Here is a 13,718-nt window from a genome sequence, read left to right on the forward strand (position 1 = left end):
GGCTGACAGGAGGAGGAGCTTTGGGACAATCTGCATAGTTTTCACTATTGATTTATCACTTATCTTTTGTGGAGGGGAAATAGTTTAATTCATTCATTTCATTAATATTGAAATCTTGAAGTACAATGATGTAGCTTAGGCCAAATGTTGGGATATGCACACATTAACGCAATGTACAAAAATAACAGTTTAAATAAATTACTTTAGTTGGTATATCAAAATGGGATTTATACGTTCAAGTTGTATGTATTATTTTAAACGTTTTTATAATGAGTCAACAACATACATCTGCTACAGGATCTTAAACTAAACTGACTGCACATTTAGAAGTAAACTGTGAATGACCAAATGTTAACAATGAAACTATCAATGTATTTCAGTTAGAGAAGTTTCACTACTTTACACAGAGCTGACTCTTGACCTCTTCATTTACATGGAGCTATAAATAAGGAGACGAGGCCTACAGGTGCATCCTGGGAAGGAAGAGAGGGAGGAGCAGAGAGGTGATGCTTGACTGACGGAGCATGAAAACTCAGTAGCTGATTTTTATCAGATCTGTAAAGTTTTTGCATTAAAGGTGGGGTAGGTAATTTAGGAGAAACCAGCTCGAGTGCGCTAGAATTTGAAAATACACAGCCGGAAAAAATCTGCCACTTCCTTACAGAGCCCCTCCTCCAACACACACGAACGCGCACATGACCAATGAGGGCACGAGATAAGTTTGTGTCGATGGAAGGCTGACAGGCAGGTAGGCCATCCAGTTACTTTAGCCGGGCCGGCTAAATTGATTGGCCGTGCTTTTTACAATACTACGGCTTCCACAGATGACATTTTTGTATGGATTTTTTGTCAAAGCACTTAAGATATTCATTTGCCGCGTTCACACGAAGTACTTTTCCGTACTTAGTTCCCAGCACTTAGTTCCCCTATGGAACTAAGTGCAGATCGCGTTCACACCGGAATAAGTTCCCTGAGGGAAGATTACGCAAATGAGCCGCTGACGTCACTTCGTCTTCTTCTGCTTTGGGTTTACTGGCAGGCCGCAAACAACTTCACGCGTATGCTGCCACCCGAAGTCCCCGGCCGGAAGTCCCCGGAATTGGGGACTGGCTTCCGAGTAAATCGCCAGAACGCCGACACCTCCTCATCTCCACCACTCCCATGTTTTCCTTTGTGTTGCCATAAGTTAGTCTCTCTGCGTTTGTGCGCTGGGCTAATGCTAATGCTAATAATGCTAATGCGAGGATAATAAAATGGCGGCTCTACAAACATTTCAGAGTTTTACGGGGCGTGGTTTGCAATTCGCCCAGCCAGAACTGGGGCACTTTTTTCCCCCAGGTGAGTACCATCTCTCAGCAGGCACTAAAAATGGGGATAAAAGTTCCCGGCACTAAGTACTCTTTTTGGTGTGAACCTGACATAAGGGGTACTAACGGAACTAAACGCGAGAAGTACGGGGAAAAGTACTCCGGTGTGAACGCGCCTATTGCTATTGGGATGTTAAGAGCATTCCATGGAATATAACAAAAAGTGTATCTCGAGCCGGTTTCTCAAACTTACCTACCCCACCTTTAAGTTAACTTTTTAAATTCAAATAAAACAGTCTGGCTAAAACTAGAGGTTTTGTTATGAAATCTTCATAATGGATTGTAATTAGCTCTCAGTGTTCATCTGTAAATTCTTGCAGCATCCAAAGTAAAAGACAAATCAAAATGATATAAAAAATACCTGAACTTAATATTTTCAACACTGCCTTTGAAAAGTGAAGTTCAAAGTAACGATGAACAGAGGAACTGTTTTGCTCTTCAAAGGTCATCATCTTCTCAGAAATAACCTTGAATCTTGATTATACTTTGGTCCATTTAGAACTCATTCTAGAATAGGTAGGATAAACAGGCTACTACAGAGAGGAAAACAAATCAAAGCCATATGGCCTAACTTTCAGGAACTTTATATTGGCTACAGCTGACACGACCCCGGCACACATCTCTTCAGCGCAACATGTGGCCTTAAAACTGATAAAGAACAAATGATTTCCAGATGTTGGGATGGCATCTTGCATGGCAACTTCCACAACACTGGACTGTGAGTGTGAAGACATGACACAATGCTTTATACAACTAGAGTCAAAGAGAAAAATGTAAATGCTAAATACGTCCTTTATGTCCTTTTACAATGTATCAAGTCAAGTCAATACATGTTGCAAATTAATCTATTTTTAATAATGATGTGGGTAAATACAAACAATCATAATCAAATAATTATTCGTACGCGATTATACAGTATTATATCACAACTTTAGATTACATTTTTAGGCATCATGTTCTTTCTGTCCAGTTATTAACGCAATAATGACAGCTGATATAATGTGAGTGAATGCTGCCATCTTGTGGTTAAAAGTGACTTTGTCGGGAAAGGATACATTTAATTAATTTAAAAATCTTTTTTCTACACATACATCACAAGAGCAAGACTTTATATTATACAAACTTATCATCTCCTTATGTGAGGAATATATAAAATATATGGATTATTGTGAAACAACCACACTGAAGGGTCTAAGGTCTCTGTGGCCCTCTTCTCCTCGCTCTGAAAAGGGTGGGCTCCTGGACAGTCCCCCTGTAAGGAGGCCTCCTCTGTGCTCGCAGTGGAGATCGCAGTCCGACACCGGGGGGAACCCTCTGTACGGGACGCTGAGGCAGAGCAAACCTGCCTTGCTTGAGGTCGTCCACAAAACCCTCCACACTGTCAAACTTTGAGGTGAGTCTACCCAGCTCGTCTTTCAGAGAGTTGAACTGCCTGTAGAGGTCTCCCAGGGCCTCGGACAGAGGCTGGATCCTGGACACATGTAGAGGCATTTAGGAAAGTACAAGAGAGCAAATGGTTTCATTATTTGAATGAGCTTTGGCAATGTTTTCATGAGCAGACATGAAATAGGAACATTGTTTACTTGCGATACATAACCAAGACAAGAGCTCATGAACATAAAGTCACAACATGTTGTTAAGCAGGAGCAGCCCCACCACATGCAGAAACATCAGGATAGCAGACATAAAGAACGGAAGTCCCTTTTAAAGAATCTGAAAATATAGTTTAGGAAAGGACACGTGCAGTAAGCACTGCATCTGATATGGTTGATCAGGAATGTCCATTACTAGTTGTTAGTATCATGTCCCAGAGCCAAAACGCTGAACTTATCAGAACACAATATTACACAATACACAGAACATTTTCAGCTGAAACATGTCCCATTGGCACATTCTCCATAGTGAGGTCATTTACAAAGTTGAGTTGGCTTTGTGTGGATGGGATCACTTACTTGCTCTGATAGTTCAGTTGTCATGCGCAGAGCAAAGCAAGTTATATAATGTATTATTACCCAAAAACCATTAAAAGCACACTGACATCACTGACTGTTGTTATTCTCACTCTTACTCAACATGTTCTCTTCTTGATCTTGTCTGAGCATACCAGCAATACAATTTAAAGTGAGAAGCCGTTGTGACCCACCTGTTGTATTCAGGCAGGACTGAAGCATGGTCATTGATCAGCAGATCTTTCACTTGGGTTAAAATGGCATATTTCCAGTTGTCCAGTACCTGGGTCAAATTGGAGCAAGTCTTGCCATTGGTGTGTCCTGCTGAAGACAGAAATGTAGAGGAGGAGATAATATTCATCCTGATCTTTCCAAACAGAATCTTAATTTGAGTGTTTTGTTTTTTTAAACAATACTGTATTTAGGATTCACAAATTGAGGAAAACTGAAATTGACCACAGCTTTTTCCTGACCTTTAGAGTCCCAACGTGAGGTTTCCTGCTTCCATTTCTGAGCTCCGCATGTTAAGAATAATTGGTTTAAAAGCGTCTAAATGATTTTATTTGAACAATAATTGCTGAAATGTATCCATAACTTTAATACATTTAATAATGAAAACATGAATTAATAAATATGCACTCCAGCATCGACCATATTGTCTGAAATGTTCACTTAATACAAGTTTTTTTTCTTATTGATTCATACATTTCTAAGGACAGAGGGTGTCGTTTTTTCTCATACTGATATTCTGAACAAACTGTGCTGTTGTATTAGCTGTAAAATGTCTTTACTGCAGGGTATTTTTATTATTTGTACAGCACTTTGGCTCGACCAAAAATCATTTATAAATGTGCTATATAAATAAAACTTGATTTGATTTGATTTGATTTCCATGAAACCTTGTGTTTTTTATTACAGACCTGTTTTTCCTCATATTTATTAATTAAATATTTTCATTAAAATTCATTAATCAGAATTGTTATTAGAAAGTATTTTTTAATGGTATTAAAACAGAGAGACGGACATTACATGTGTTGTTTTTAGCTGCTTGAAATAGTTACGATCCTAGAATAAATCTGAAAAAATGAGCAACTGAATCCTCCCTCTCTTCCTTCCCAGGATGCACCTGTAGGCCTCGTCTCCTTATTTATAGCTCCATGTAAATGAAGAGGTCAAGAGTCAGCTCTGTGTAAAGTAGTGAAACTTCTCCAACTGAAATACATTGATAGTTTCATTGTTAACATTTGGTCATTCACAGTTTACTTCTAAATGTGCAGTCAGTTTAGTTTAATATCCTATACAATGAATTAATTAATCTATTTCCCCTCCACAAAAGATAAGTGATAAATCAATAGTGAAAACTATGCAGATTGCCCCAAAGCTCCTCCTCCTGTCAGCCACTCTCAGTTTCAGTGTTCAAGTATTAAATGGCTCCTCCAGCTCCTCCTCTCCTCATCCTCCAAACCCTCTCCTCTGTCAGCAGTGAGCTCACTTTCTTAGTTCCAAGACCCTCCTCACACACTGACACCATGCTGGGGACCCTCTGCACTCTCATCACTGCTCTAACATGTAAGGAGGCTGACTGACTGCAGCTCTGACCTCATGTTGGATTCATCAGTCTGTGTGTTTCTCTTGACTCCATGTCCTCTTGTTGTTTCCAGGTGTGAGTGGTGTGACGGTGGTGACACAGAAGCCTGTAGTGACGGTGAGGAAAGGAGAGACAGCCTCCATGGACTGTAACCTGGGGACTGTTACTAACAGTGAAGCTCGCTGGTATAAACAGATTCCTGGAGGAGTCCCTCAGTATGTACTGAGGTTTTATCACGGCCATAGCTCTCCAAGCTATGGCTCTGGCTTCTCCGCTCCAAAGTTCACATCTACTCATCAGTCTACATCAGATTATCGTTTGATCATCAGCAATGTGGAGGAGGGAGACTCAGCAGTCTATTACTGTCAAACATGGGACAGCTCTGCTAAAGAGGAGGTATCACAGTGATTTACACTGTGACAAAAACCTCCTCACAAGAACTTCTGCTTTTTCAGTCTCTGACACATCTGATAACAGAGCCTTCAAACAACTCAGTGTCTCACACCATGTGCAATAACCTGTTTACAAATATTTAAAGGATTTTACTGGATTTGTTTTAACAATAATTTATAAATGTATCCATACCTTTAATAAATGCTTTAATAATGAAAATACGAATAAATAAATATGCCATCCAGCATCATCCATAATACATGATAATAATTCAGGCTTTTAAAGCCACTTTATCTTGCCAAATAATATCTTATAATTATAGAAAATGTACATAATCTGGGTTTAATACACAAGATACAGTAACAGTGACGGGACTTTAATGAGTCCTGTTTCCTGAGGCCCTGAAGAAACCTGACATACAATATTGAAAAAGTAACATCACTACATTCACATCAGGAAATCTAGATGCAGACAATCAATAAACTAAATATATTTTAAATCAGTTTGTATAATTAGGTAACATTTTTGTTTGTAGGGATTAACATTGAAACATTTGAAGATACAATCTTTTTCCATTCTGTTACGTTCACAAATAAACTTTAAAGCGAAGAAAAATATGAATTTATACATTGATGGTGTCGTTGATAAGATTATTAGACGATGAATTAAAATGTAGATTAAATCAGAAACTCCATCTGGTGGAAGTTAATAATACTCATGCAGAGGACATCAACAGATGGCCAAACACCATCTGCTTGAAAACATACAAAATAAATGAGAAAATTGCTCCTGTAATTATAAAAAAGTTTCACATCAAAAACTTAATGTAGTTTGTCTGTGAATGAAAGCAGTCCTCAAGTCCAGCAGAGGTTTGGAATATAATCAGCCTGATGAAGTGAAGGAGATGTTGACAGTGAAAGTTGCTCTCAGCAGGATGTTTCAGTTCCACTCCCCTCATCAGTGAGAGTCAGGAGGTTTTTGTACAGCCATGTATACAAACTGAATCACTGTGGTATTCGGACAAGGCACCAAGCTGATTGTGACAAGTAAGTACTTTCTAACTCATCGTGAAACAGGATATATTTAAAGTTTCTGTATTTAGAAACATGAACCTATGTATGTGTTGATAAGTGTTTAAAACATTAATCATGTTTTTCATTCAAAAGCAGATTAGTTTTTGATCTTCATGCCAAGCTGTGTGTTTGAAGCTAACAATCTGAAATGATCACAATGTTTAAAATATTTTCAACAAATATTTAAAACATATTTTGATGGTTGAGGGAATTGTAACATCTTAAAACTGTATTTCATTTGAAGACTTTTTTTTTTAATTGTGATATCAATACTAAAAGTGTGTGTTTATAATGTTTAATTACTATTAGTCTTAAGTTTAGGAATACATTTAAATATCCCCAAATATTTCTGTGGCTATATGGGATTAGAATTTTCTCTCTCTTTGGTGGTTATATATATACAATAACATCAGAGTTACTACTGATACTGTACACCATCACATCGAACACTGACTTAGTATATTACACATTTTAAAACAGGATAAGACATATAAAGTGACTTTATGAATTGATTAAAAATAATCCTGAAATAATGAAAACAAATTATTGGGTTGTGTTTGATAGATTTGTTTTTGAAAGGAACAGTGCTCATATGAGTTAATAACTTCTATGTTTTTCTTTTGCCAATTTAACATGCTTTACTTTTTCAGATGGATTGTTATAATATAAACTCATATACTAAATGGTTCTGTTTTTGTCATGTTTTGTATAAATGATTTGATTAGTATTTGATGGAAGCTCTCCATGTGTTTTCAGGCTCCAGCCTCCCTCCTCCTGTCCTCACAGTCTTCCCTCCGTCCAGTGCTGAGCTCCAGGCCAGCAAAGCCTCTCTGGTGTGTCTGTCCAGTCAGTCTGGGCCTTTTGCAGATGTGAGCTGGTTGTCTGCTGGGAGTCCAGTGAGCAGTGGGATCTCTACCAGCACCGCTGTTCAGCAACCCGACAAGACTTTTCAAATCAGCAGCTATCTGTCCGTCCAGACGTCAGACTGGAACATGGATAAGGTTTACACATGTAAAGTGACTCAGGGCTCCCAGACTTCAGAGCAAAACATCAAGAAGTCCGAGTGTCCCGCTGAGCAATAGTAGAGGAGCACAATGACCGTTTAGTGTCTGCTGCTTTATTGTGTGTGCTGTTTGGTCATTACCAGCTTCACATGTGAGAGAACATGTGTCTGCATGCATGGAATACAAATGTTGACAGTAAGAGGGAAGTGTTGTATCAGCTTTGCAAATGGCGCATTTCTTTTTTGCAAGATTTATTAAAAATACAAATAAAAAAATATCTGAGAACAAAAAAAGTCTTTGTATTTATTCATACTTTTCAATGAAATCTTGAAACTTTGAGATTAAAGACCTGTCTTTCCAAATTCTTACTAATAAAAATATGTTTAGTAGAATTCAGAAAGCCCAATTGTTAATAGAAGTTTATTTGTAATGAAAGCAGAAGACAGAGATTAACATTACGTCGCTGTTTTGAAGCTGCTTGCACCGGTTAAGATCTTAGAAGAAATCTGAAAAAAAGAGAAACTGAAACTGAGTTTTCATCCTCCGTCAGTCAAGCATCACCTCTCTGCTCCTCCCTCTCTTCCTTCCCAGGATGCACCTGTAGGCCTTGTCTCCTTATTTATAGCTCCATGTAAATGAAGAGGTCAAGAGTCAGCTCTGTGTAAAGTAGTGAAACTTCTCTAACTGAAATACATTGATAGTTTCATTGTTAACATTTGGTCATTTACAGTTTACTTCTGAATGTGCAGTCAGTGTAGTTTTAGATTGGGTCCCCTGGGCCAGCGAGTGTGTGCCCGTCTACATGCAGTTCTCTCATTTAGATCAAAATGTGTCTTTACTTTAGTCCGGATTAAAACATGACATATCTTCAGGATATAACAAGTTGATCATATCCACTCTTCAACCTAGCATTCAGTTTGAAGAGGAGGTTTTTTAAAACTCAAATGGGGAAGCAGATCTTTTTGTTTTCTTTAATTTTTCAACTGATAACTTACTAAAGCAAGTTGAGTCCATGTGACAAAATGTTCAGGTTGTGAAGAAAATGAATACATGATGTAAGTTTAACCTTCTCAAACTAGAAAAGCTGAGTTCAAAATCCAAAAGCTCTTTGAATGCATGAGACAATCTAACTTGATATAACTAAAGTGTAGAATTACAACAGACACTGAGGCTCTTTCTGATGGGGTATTCTTTTAATTAAATTAACTTAGTGGAAAGGTCATTTTCACAAATGTTGTAAGTATTAAACAGTAGAAATCCATGAAGGATATAAAAGAATACTCTGCAGACGTATATAATTCACATAGAAGGTCAAATGTCTGTGTTTCCAGTCACTGACAGTTTACTGTTATTTTACAGAAAGCTGTTACTTGAACTCTTCATTTACATAAAGCTATTAGAAAGAAGATGAGGGCTGCAGGTGCATCCTGGGAAGGAAGGAACGGAGGAGTAGAGAGGTGATGCTTGACTGACAGAGGATGAAAACTCACTTTCAGTTGCTGATTGTATCTGATTTGAATATCATAAGAATACGTATTAGTTACGTTTTTCTCTATTTGATCCTTTATCACACTTAAAATCATATTCTTAAATAAGTTTATACCATATGAAAGAATTTTAAGCTCATTTTCTTGACAAAGATTGAACTAAAAGTGAGGTAGAAAGATACCATCTGTGTATTCTTGACTGCCGTGATCACTAACAAAAAATACAGAAGCAATAGAATGTTTTTATGAAATGCGTTTTAATTGAATATGTTGAAAAACATTTAAATCATTTGCAAAGCTGATACAACACCTCCACGTAACTGTCACAACTTTAACACAAGCCTGCAGACACATGTTCTCTCACATGTAAAGCTGGTAATGACCAAACAGCACACACAATAAAGCAGCAGACAGTAAACGGTCATTGTGCTCCTCTACTATTGCTCAGCAGGACACTCGGACTTCTTGATGTTTTGCTCTGAAGTCTGGGAGCCCTGAGTCACTTTACATGTGTAAACCTTATCCATGTTCCAGTCTGACGTCTGGACGGACAGATAGCTGCTGATTTGAAAAGTCTTGTCGGGTTGCTGAACAGCGGTGCTGGTAGAGATCCCACTGCTCACTGGACTCCCAGCAGACAACCAGCTCACATCTGCAAAAGGCCCAGACTGACTGGACAGACACACCAGAGAGGCTTTGTTGGCCTGGAGCTCAGTACTGGACGGAGGGAAGACTGTGAGGACAGGAGGAGGGAGGCTGGAGCCTGAAAACACATGGAGAGCTTCCATCAAATACTAATCAAATCATTTATACAAAGCATGACAGAAACGGAACCATTTAGTATATGAGTTTATATTATAACAATCAATCTGAAAAAGTAAACCATGTTAAATGGGAAAAAGAGAAACATAGAAGTTATTAACTCATATGAAAACTGTTCCTTTTAAAAACAAATATATCAACCCAATAATTTGTTTTCATTATTTCAGGATTATTTTTATTCAATTCATAAAGTCACTTTATATGTCTTATGCTGTTTTAAAATGTGTAATATACTAATTTAAGTCATTGTTCGATGTGATGGTGTATCAGTAATAACTCTGATTTCATTATATATATCTAAACACAAAAGAGAGAGAAAATTCTAATTCCACATAGTCACAAAAATATTTGGGGATATTTAAATGTATTCCTAAACTTAAGACTAATAGTAATTAAACATTATAAACACACACTTTTAGTATTGATATCACAATAAAAAAAAAAAGTCTTCAAATTAAATACAGTTTTAAGATGTTAAAATTCCCTCAACCATCAAAATATGTTTTAAATATTTGTTGAAATTATTTTAAACATTGTGAGCATTTCAGATTGTTAGCTTCAAACACAGCTTGGCATGAAGATCAAAAAACGAATCTATTATTTAATGAAAAACATGATTAATGTTTAAAACAATAAGCAACACATACATAGGTTCATGTTTCTAAATACAGAAACATCAAATATATCCTGTTCTAAGGTGAGTTAGAAAGTACTTACTTGTCACAATCAGCTTGGTGCCTTGTCCGAATACCACAGTGATTCAGTTTGTATACATGGCTGTACAAAAACCTCCTGACTCTCACTGATGAGGGGAGTGGAACTGAAACATCCTGCTGAGAGCAACTTTCACTGTCAACATCTCCTTCACTTCATCAGGCTGATTATATTCCAAACCTCTGCTGGACTTGAGGACTGCTTTCATTCACAGACAAACTACATTAAGTTTTTGATGTGAAACTTTTTTATAATTACAGGAGCAATTTTCTCATTTATTTTGTATGTTTTCAAGCAGATGGGGTTAGGACCTCTTTTGATGTCCTCTGCATGAGTATTATTAACTTCCATGGAGTTTGGGATTTAATCTCCATTTTAATTCATCGTCAAATAATCTTATCAATGTATCAGTTTAAATGTATCATGACTTCCATGTTTATTTGTGAACGTAACAGAATGGAAAAATATTGTATCTTCAAATGTTTCAATGTTAATCCCTACAAACAAACATCTTCCCTAATTTTACAAACTGATTTAAAATGTATTTAGTTTATTGATTGTCTGCATCTAGATTTCCTGATGTGAATGTGATGTTTTTATGTTTTCAATATTGTATGTCAGGTTTCTTCAGGGCCTCAGGAAACAGGACTCATTAAAGTTAACGACTTAACTGTATCTTGTGTATTAAACCGAGATTATGTACATTTTCTATAATTATAAGATATTATTTGGCAAGATAAAGTGGCTTTAAAAGCCTGAATTATTTTCAGGTATTATGGATGATGCTGGATGGCATATTTATGTATTCATATTTTGATTATTATAGCATTTATTAAAGGTATGGATATATTTATAAATTATTGTGTAAATGAATCCAATAAAATCTGTTGAATGTTTTTAAATAGGTTATTGCACATGGTGAAAGACACTGAGTTGTTTGATCGCTCTGTTATCAGATGTGTCAGAGACTGAAAAAGCAGAAGTTCTTGTGAGGAGGTTTTTGTCATGGTGTAAATCACTGTGATACCCACTCTTTAGCAGAGTCATCCCATGTTGTACAGTAATAGACTGCTGAGTCTCCCTCCTCCACATTGTTGATGATCAAACGATAATCTGTGTTTAACTGATGAGTAGATGTGAACTTTGGAGAGGAGAAACCAGAGCCATAGGTTGGAGAGCTATTGCTGTGATAAAACCTCAGTACATACTGAGGGACTCCTCCAGGAATCTGTTTATACCAGCGAGCACTTTGATCAGTAACAGTCCCCAGGTTACAGTCCATGGAGGCTGTCTCTCCTTTCCTCACCGTCACTACAGGCTTCTGTGTCACCACCGTCACACCACTCACACCTGGAAACAACAAGAGGACATGGAGTCAAGAGAAACACACAGACTGATGAATCCAACATGAGGTCAGAGCTGCAGTCAGTCAGCCTCCTTACATGTTAGAGCAGTGATGAGAGTGCAGAGGGTCCCCAGCATGGTGTCAGTGTGTGAGGAGGGTCTTGGAACTAAGAAAGTGAGCTCACTGCTGACAGAGGAGAGGGTTTGGAGGATGAGGAGAGGAGGAGCTGGAGGAGCCATTTAATACTTGAACACTGAAACTGAGAGTGGCTGACAGGAGGAGGAGCTTTGGGACAATCTGCATAGTTTTCACTATTGATTTATCACTTATCTTTTGTGGAGGGGAAATAGTTTAATTCATTCATTTCATGTAGCTTAGGCCAAATGTTGGGATATGCACACATTAACGCAATGTACAAAAATAACAGTTTAAATACATGTCTTTTGTTGGTTAATAAAGATGGGATGTATACGTTAAAGTTGTATGCATTATTTTAAACGTTTTTATAATGAGTCAACAACATACATCTGCTACAGGATCTAAAACTAACCTGACCCCACATTTAGAAGTAAACTGTGAATGACCAAATGTTAACAATGAAACTATCAATGTATTTCAGTTAGAGAAGTTTCACTACTTTACACAGAGCTGACTCTTGACCTCTTCATTTACATGGAGCTATAAATAAGGAGACGAGGCCTACAGGTGCATCCTGGGAAGGAAGAGAGGGAGGAGCAGAGAGGTGATGCTTGACTGACGGAGCATGAAAACTCAGTAGCTGATTTGATCAGATCTTTAAAGTTTTGCATTAAGTTGACTTTTTAATTAAAAATAAAACAGTCTGGCTAAAACTAGAGGTTTTGTTATGAAATCTTCATAATGGATTGTAATTAGCTCTCAGTGTTCATCTGTAAATTCTTGCAGCATCCAAAATAAAAGACAAATCTAAATGATGTAAAAAATACCTGAACTTAATATTTTCAACACTGCCTTTGAAAAGTGAAGTTCAAAGTAACGATGAACAGAGGAACTGTTTTGCTCTTCAAAGGTCATCATCTTGTCAGATATAACCTTGAATCTTGATTATACTTTGGTCCATTTAGAACTCATTTTAGAATAGGTAGGATAAACAGGCTACTACAGAGAGGAAAACAATTAAAAGCCATATGGCCTAACTTTCAGGAACTTTATATTGGCTACAGCTGACACGACCCCGGCACACATCTCTTCAGCGCAACATGTGGCCTTAAAACTGATAAAGAACAAATGATTTCCAGATGTTGGGATGGCATCTTGCATGGCAACTTCCACAACACTGGACTGTGAGTGTGAAGACATGACACAATGCTTTATACAACTAGAGTCAAAGAGAAAAATGTAAATGCTAAATACGTCCTTTATGTCCTTTTACAATGTAGCAAGTCAAGTCAAAACATGTTGCAAATTAATCTATTTTTAATAATAATGTGGGTAAATACAAACAATTTGTACGCGATTATACAGTATTATATCACAACTTTAGATTACATTTATAGGCATCATGTTCTTTATGTCCAGTTATTAATACAATAATGACAGCTGATATAATGTGAGTGAATGCTGCCATCTTGTGGTTAAAAGTGACTTTTTCGGGAAAGGATACATTTAATTAATTTAAAAATATTTTTTCTACACATACATCACAAGAGCAAGACTTTATATTATACAAACTTATCATCTCCTTATGTGAAGAATATATAAAAGATATGAATTATTTTGAAACATCCACACTGAAGGGTCTAAGGTCTCTGTGGCCCTCTTCTCCTCGCACTGACAAGGGTGGGCTCCTGGACCGTCCCCCTGTAAGGAGGCCTCCTCTGTGCTCGCAGTGGAGATCGCAGTCCGACACCGGGGGGAACCCTCTGTACGGGACGCTGAGGCAGAGCAAACCTGCCCTGCTTGAGGTCGTCCACAAAACCCTCCACACTGTCAAACTT

General features: G+C 37.4%; 2 protein-coding genes across 2 annotated transcripts; one reads left to right on the forward strand and one right to left on the reverse strand.

Annotated features, from left to right (window-relative positions):
* The first annotated feature begins 4,756 nt into the window (after positions 1 to 4,756).
* LOC117493642 (immunoglobulin lambda-1 light chain-like) lies at positions 4,757 to 7,667 on the forward strand. Its single transcript, XM_034144296.1, has 4 exons — positions 4,757 to 4,885; positions 4,978 to 5,300; positions 6,310 to 6,343; positions 7,127 to 7,667. Exons 1-4 carry the CDS (start codon positions 4,846 to 4,848, stop codon positions 7,450 to 7,452), a joined length of 723 nt encoding a protein of 240 aa, XP_034000187.1. The 5' UTR covers positions 4,757 to 4,845; the 3' UTR covers positions 7,453 to 7,667.
* A 1,430-nt stretch (positions 7,668 to 9,097) lies between these two features.
* Positions 9,098 to 11,996, reverse strand: LOC117493635 (immunoglobulin lambda-1 light chain-like). Its single transcript, XM_034144289.1, has 4 exons — positions 11,840 to 11,996; positions 11,425 to 11,747; positions 10,401 to 10,434; positions 9,098 to 9,624 (listed from the first exon to the last, which is right to left on the reverse strand). Exons 1-4 carry the CDS (start codon positions 11,979 to 11,981, stop codon positions 9,299 to 9,301), a joined length of 825 nt encoding a protein of 274 aa, XP_034000180.1. The 5' UTR covers positions 11,982 to 11,996; the 3' UTR covers positions 9,098 to 9,298.
* Between the last annotated feature and the right edge of the window lie 1,722 nt (positions 11,997 to 13,718).

The sequence above is a fragment of the Trematomus bernacchii genome, unplaced genomic scaffold (genome assembly GCF_902827165.1).
Source record: "Trematomus bernacchii unplaced genomic scaffold, fTreBer1.1, whole genome shotgun sequence".
NCBI classification, from domain to species: domain Eukaryota; kingdom Metazoa; phylum Chordata; class Actinopteri; order Perciformes; family Nototheniidae; genus Trematomus; species Trematomus bernacchii.

Coding starts and splice junctions, on each gene's coding strand:
- LOC117493642 (XM_034144296.1), top strand. CDS start 4,846: ATGCTGGGGACCCTCTGCACTCTCATCACTGCTCTAACAT. Junction 5,301..6,309: donor ACAGCTCTGCTAAAGAGGAG/GTATCACAGTGA, acceptor TGAATCACTGTG/GTATTCGGACAAGGCACCAA. Junction 6,344..7,126: donor CACCAAGCTGATTGTGACAA/GTAAGTACTTTC, acceptor ATGTGTTTTCAG/GCTCCAGCCTCCCTCCTCCT.
- LOC117493635 (XM_034144289.1), bottom strand. CDS start 11,981: ATGGCTCCTCCAGCTCCTCCTCTCCTCATCCTCCAAACCCTCTCCTCT. Junction 11,748..11,839: donor TCTCATCACTGCTCTAACAT/GTAAGGAGGCTG, acceptor TGTTGTTTCCAG/GTGTGAGTGGTGTGACGGTG. Junction 9,625..10,400: donor CACCAAGCTGATTGTGACAA/GTAAGTACTTTC, acceptor ATGTGTTTTCAG/GCTCCAGCCTCCCTCCTCCT.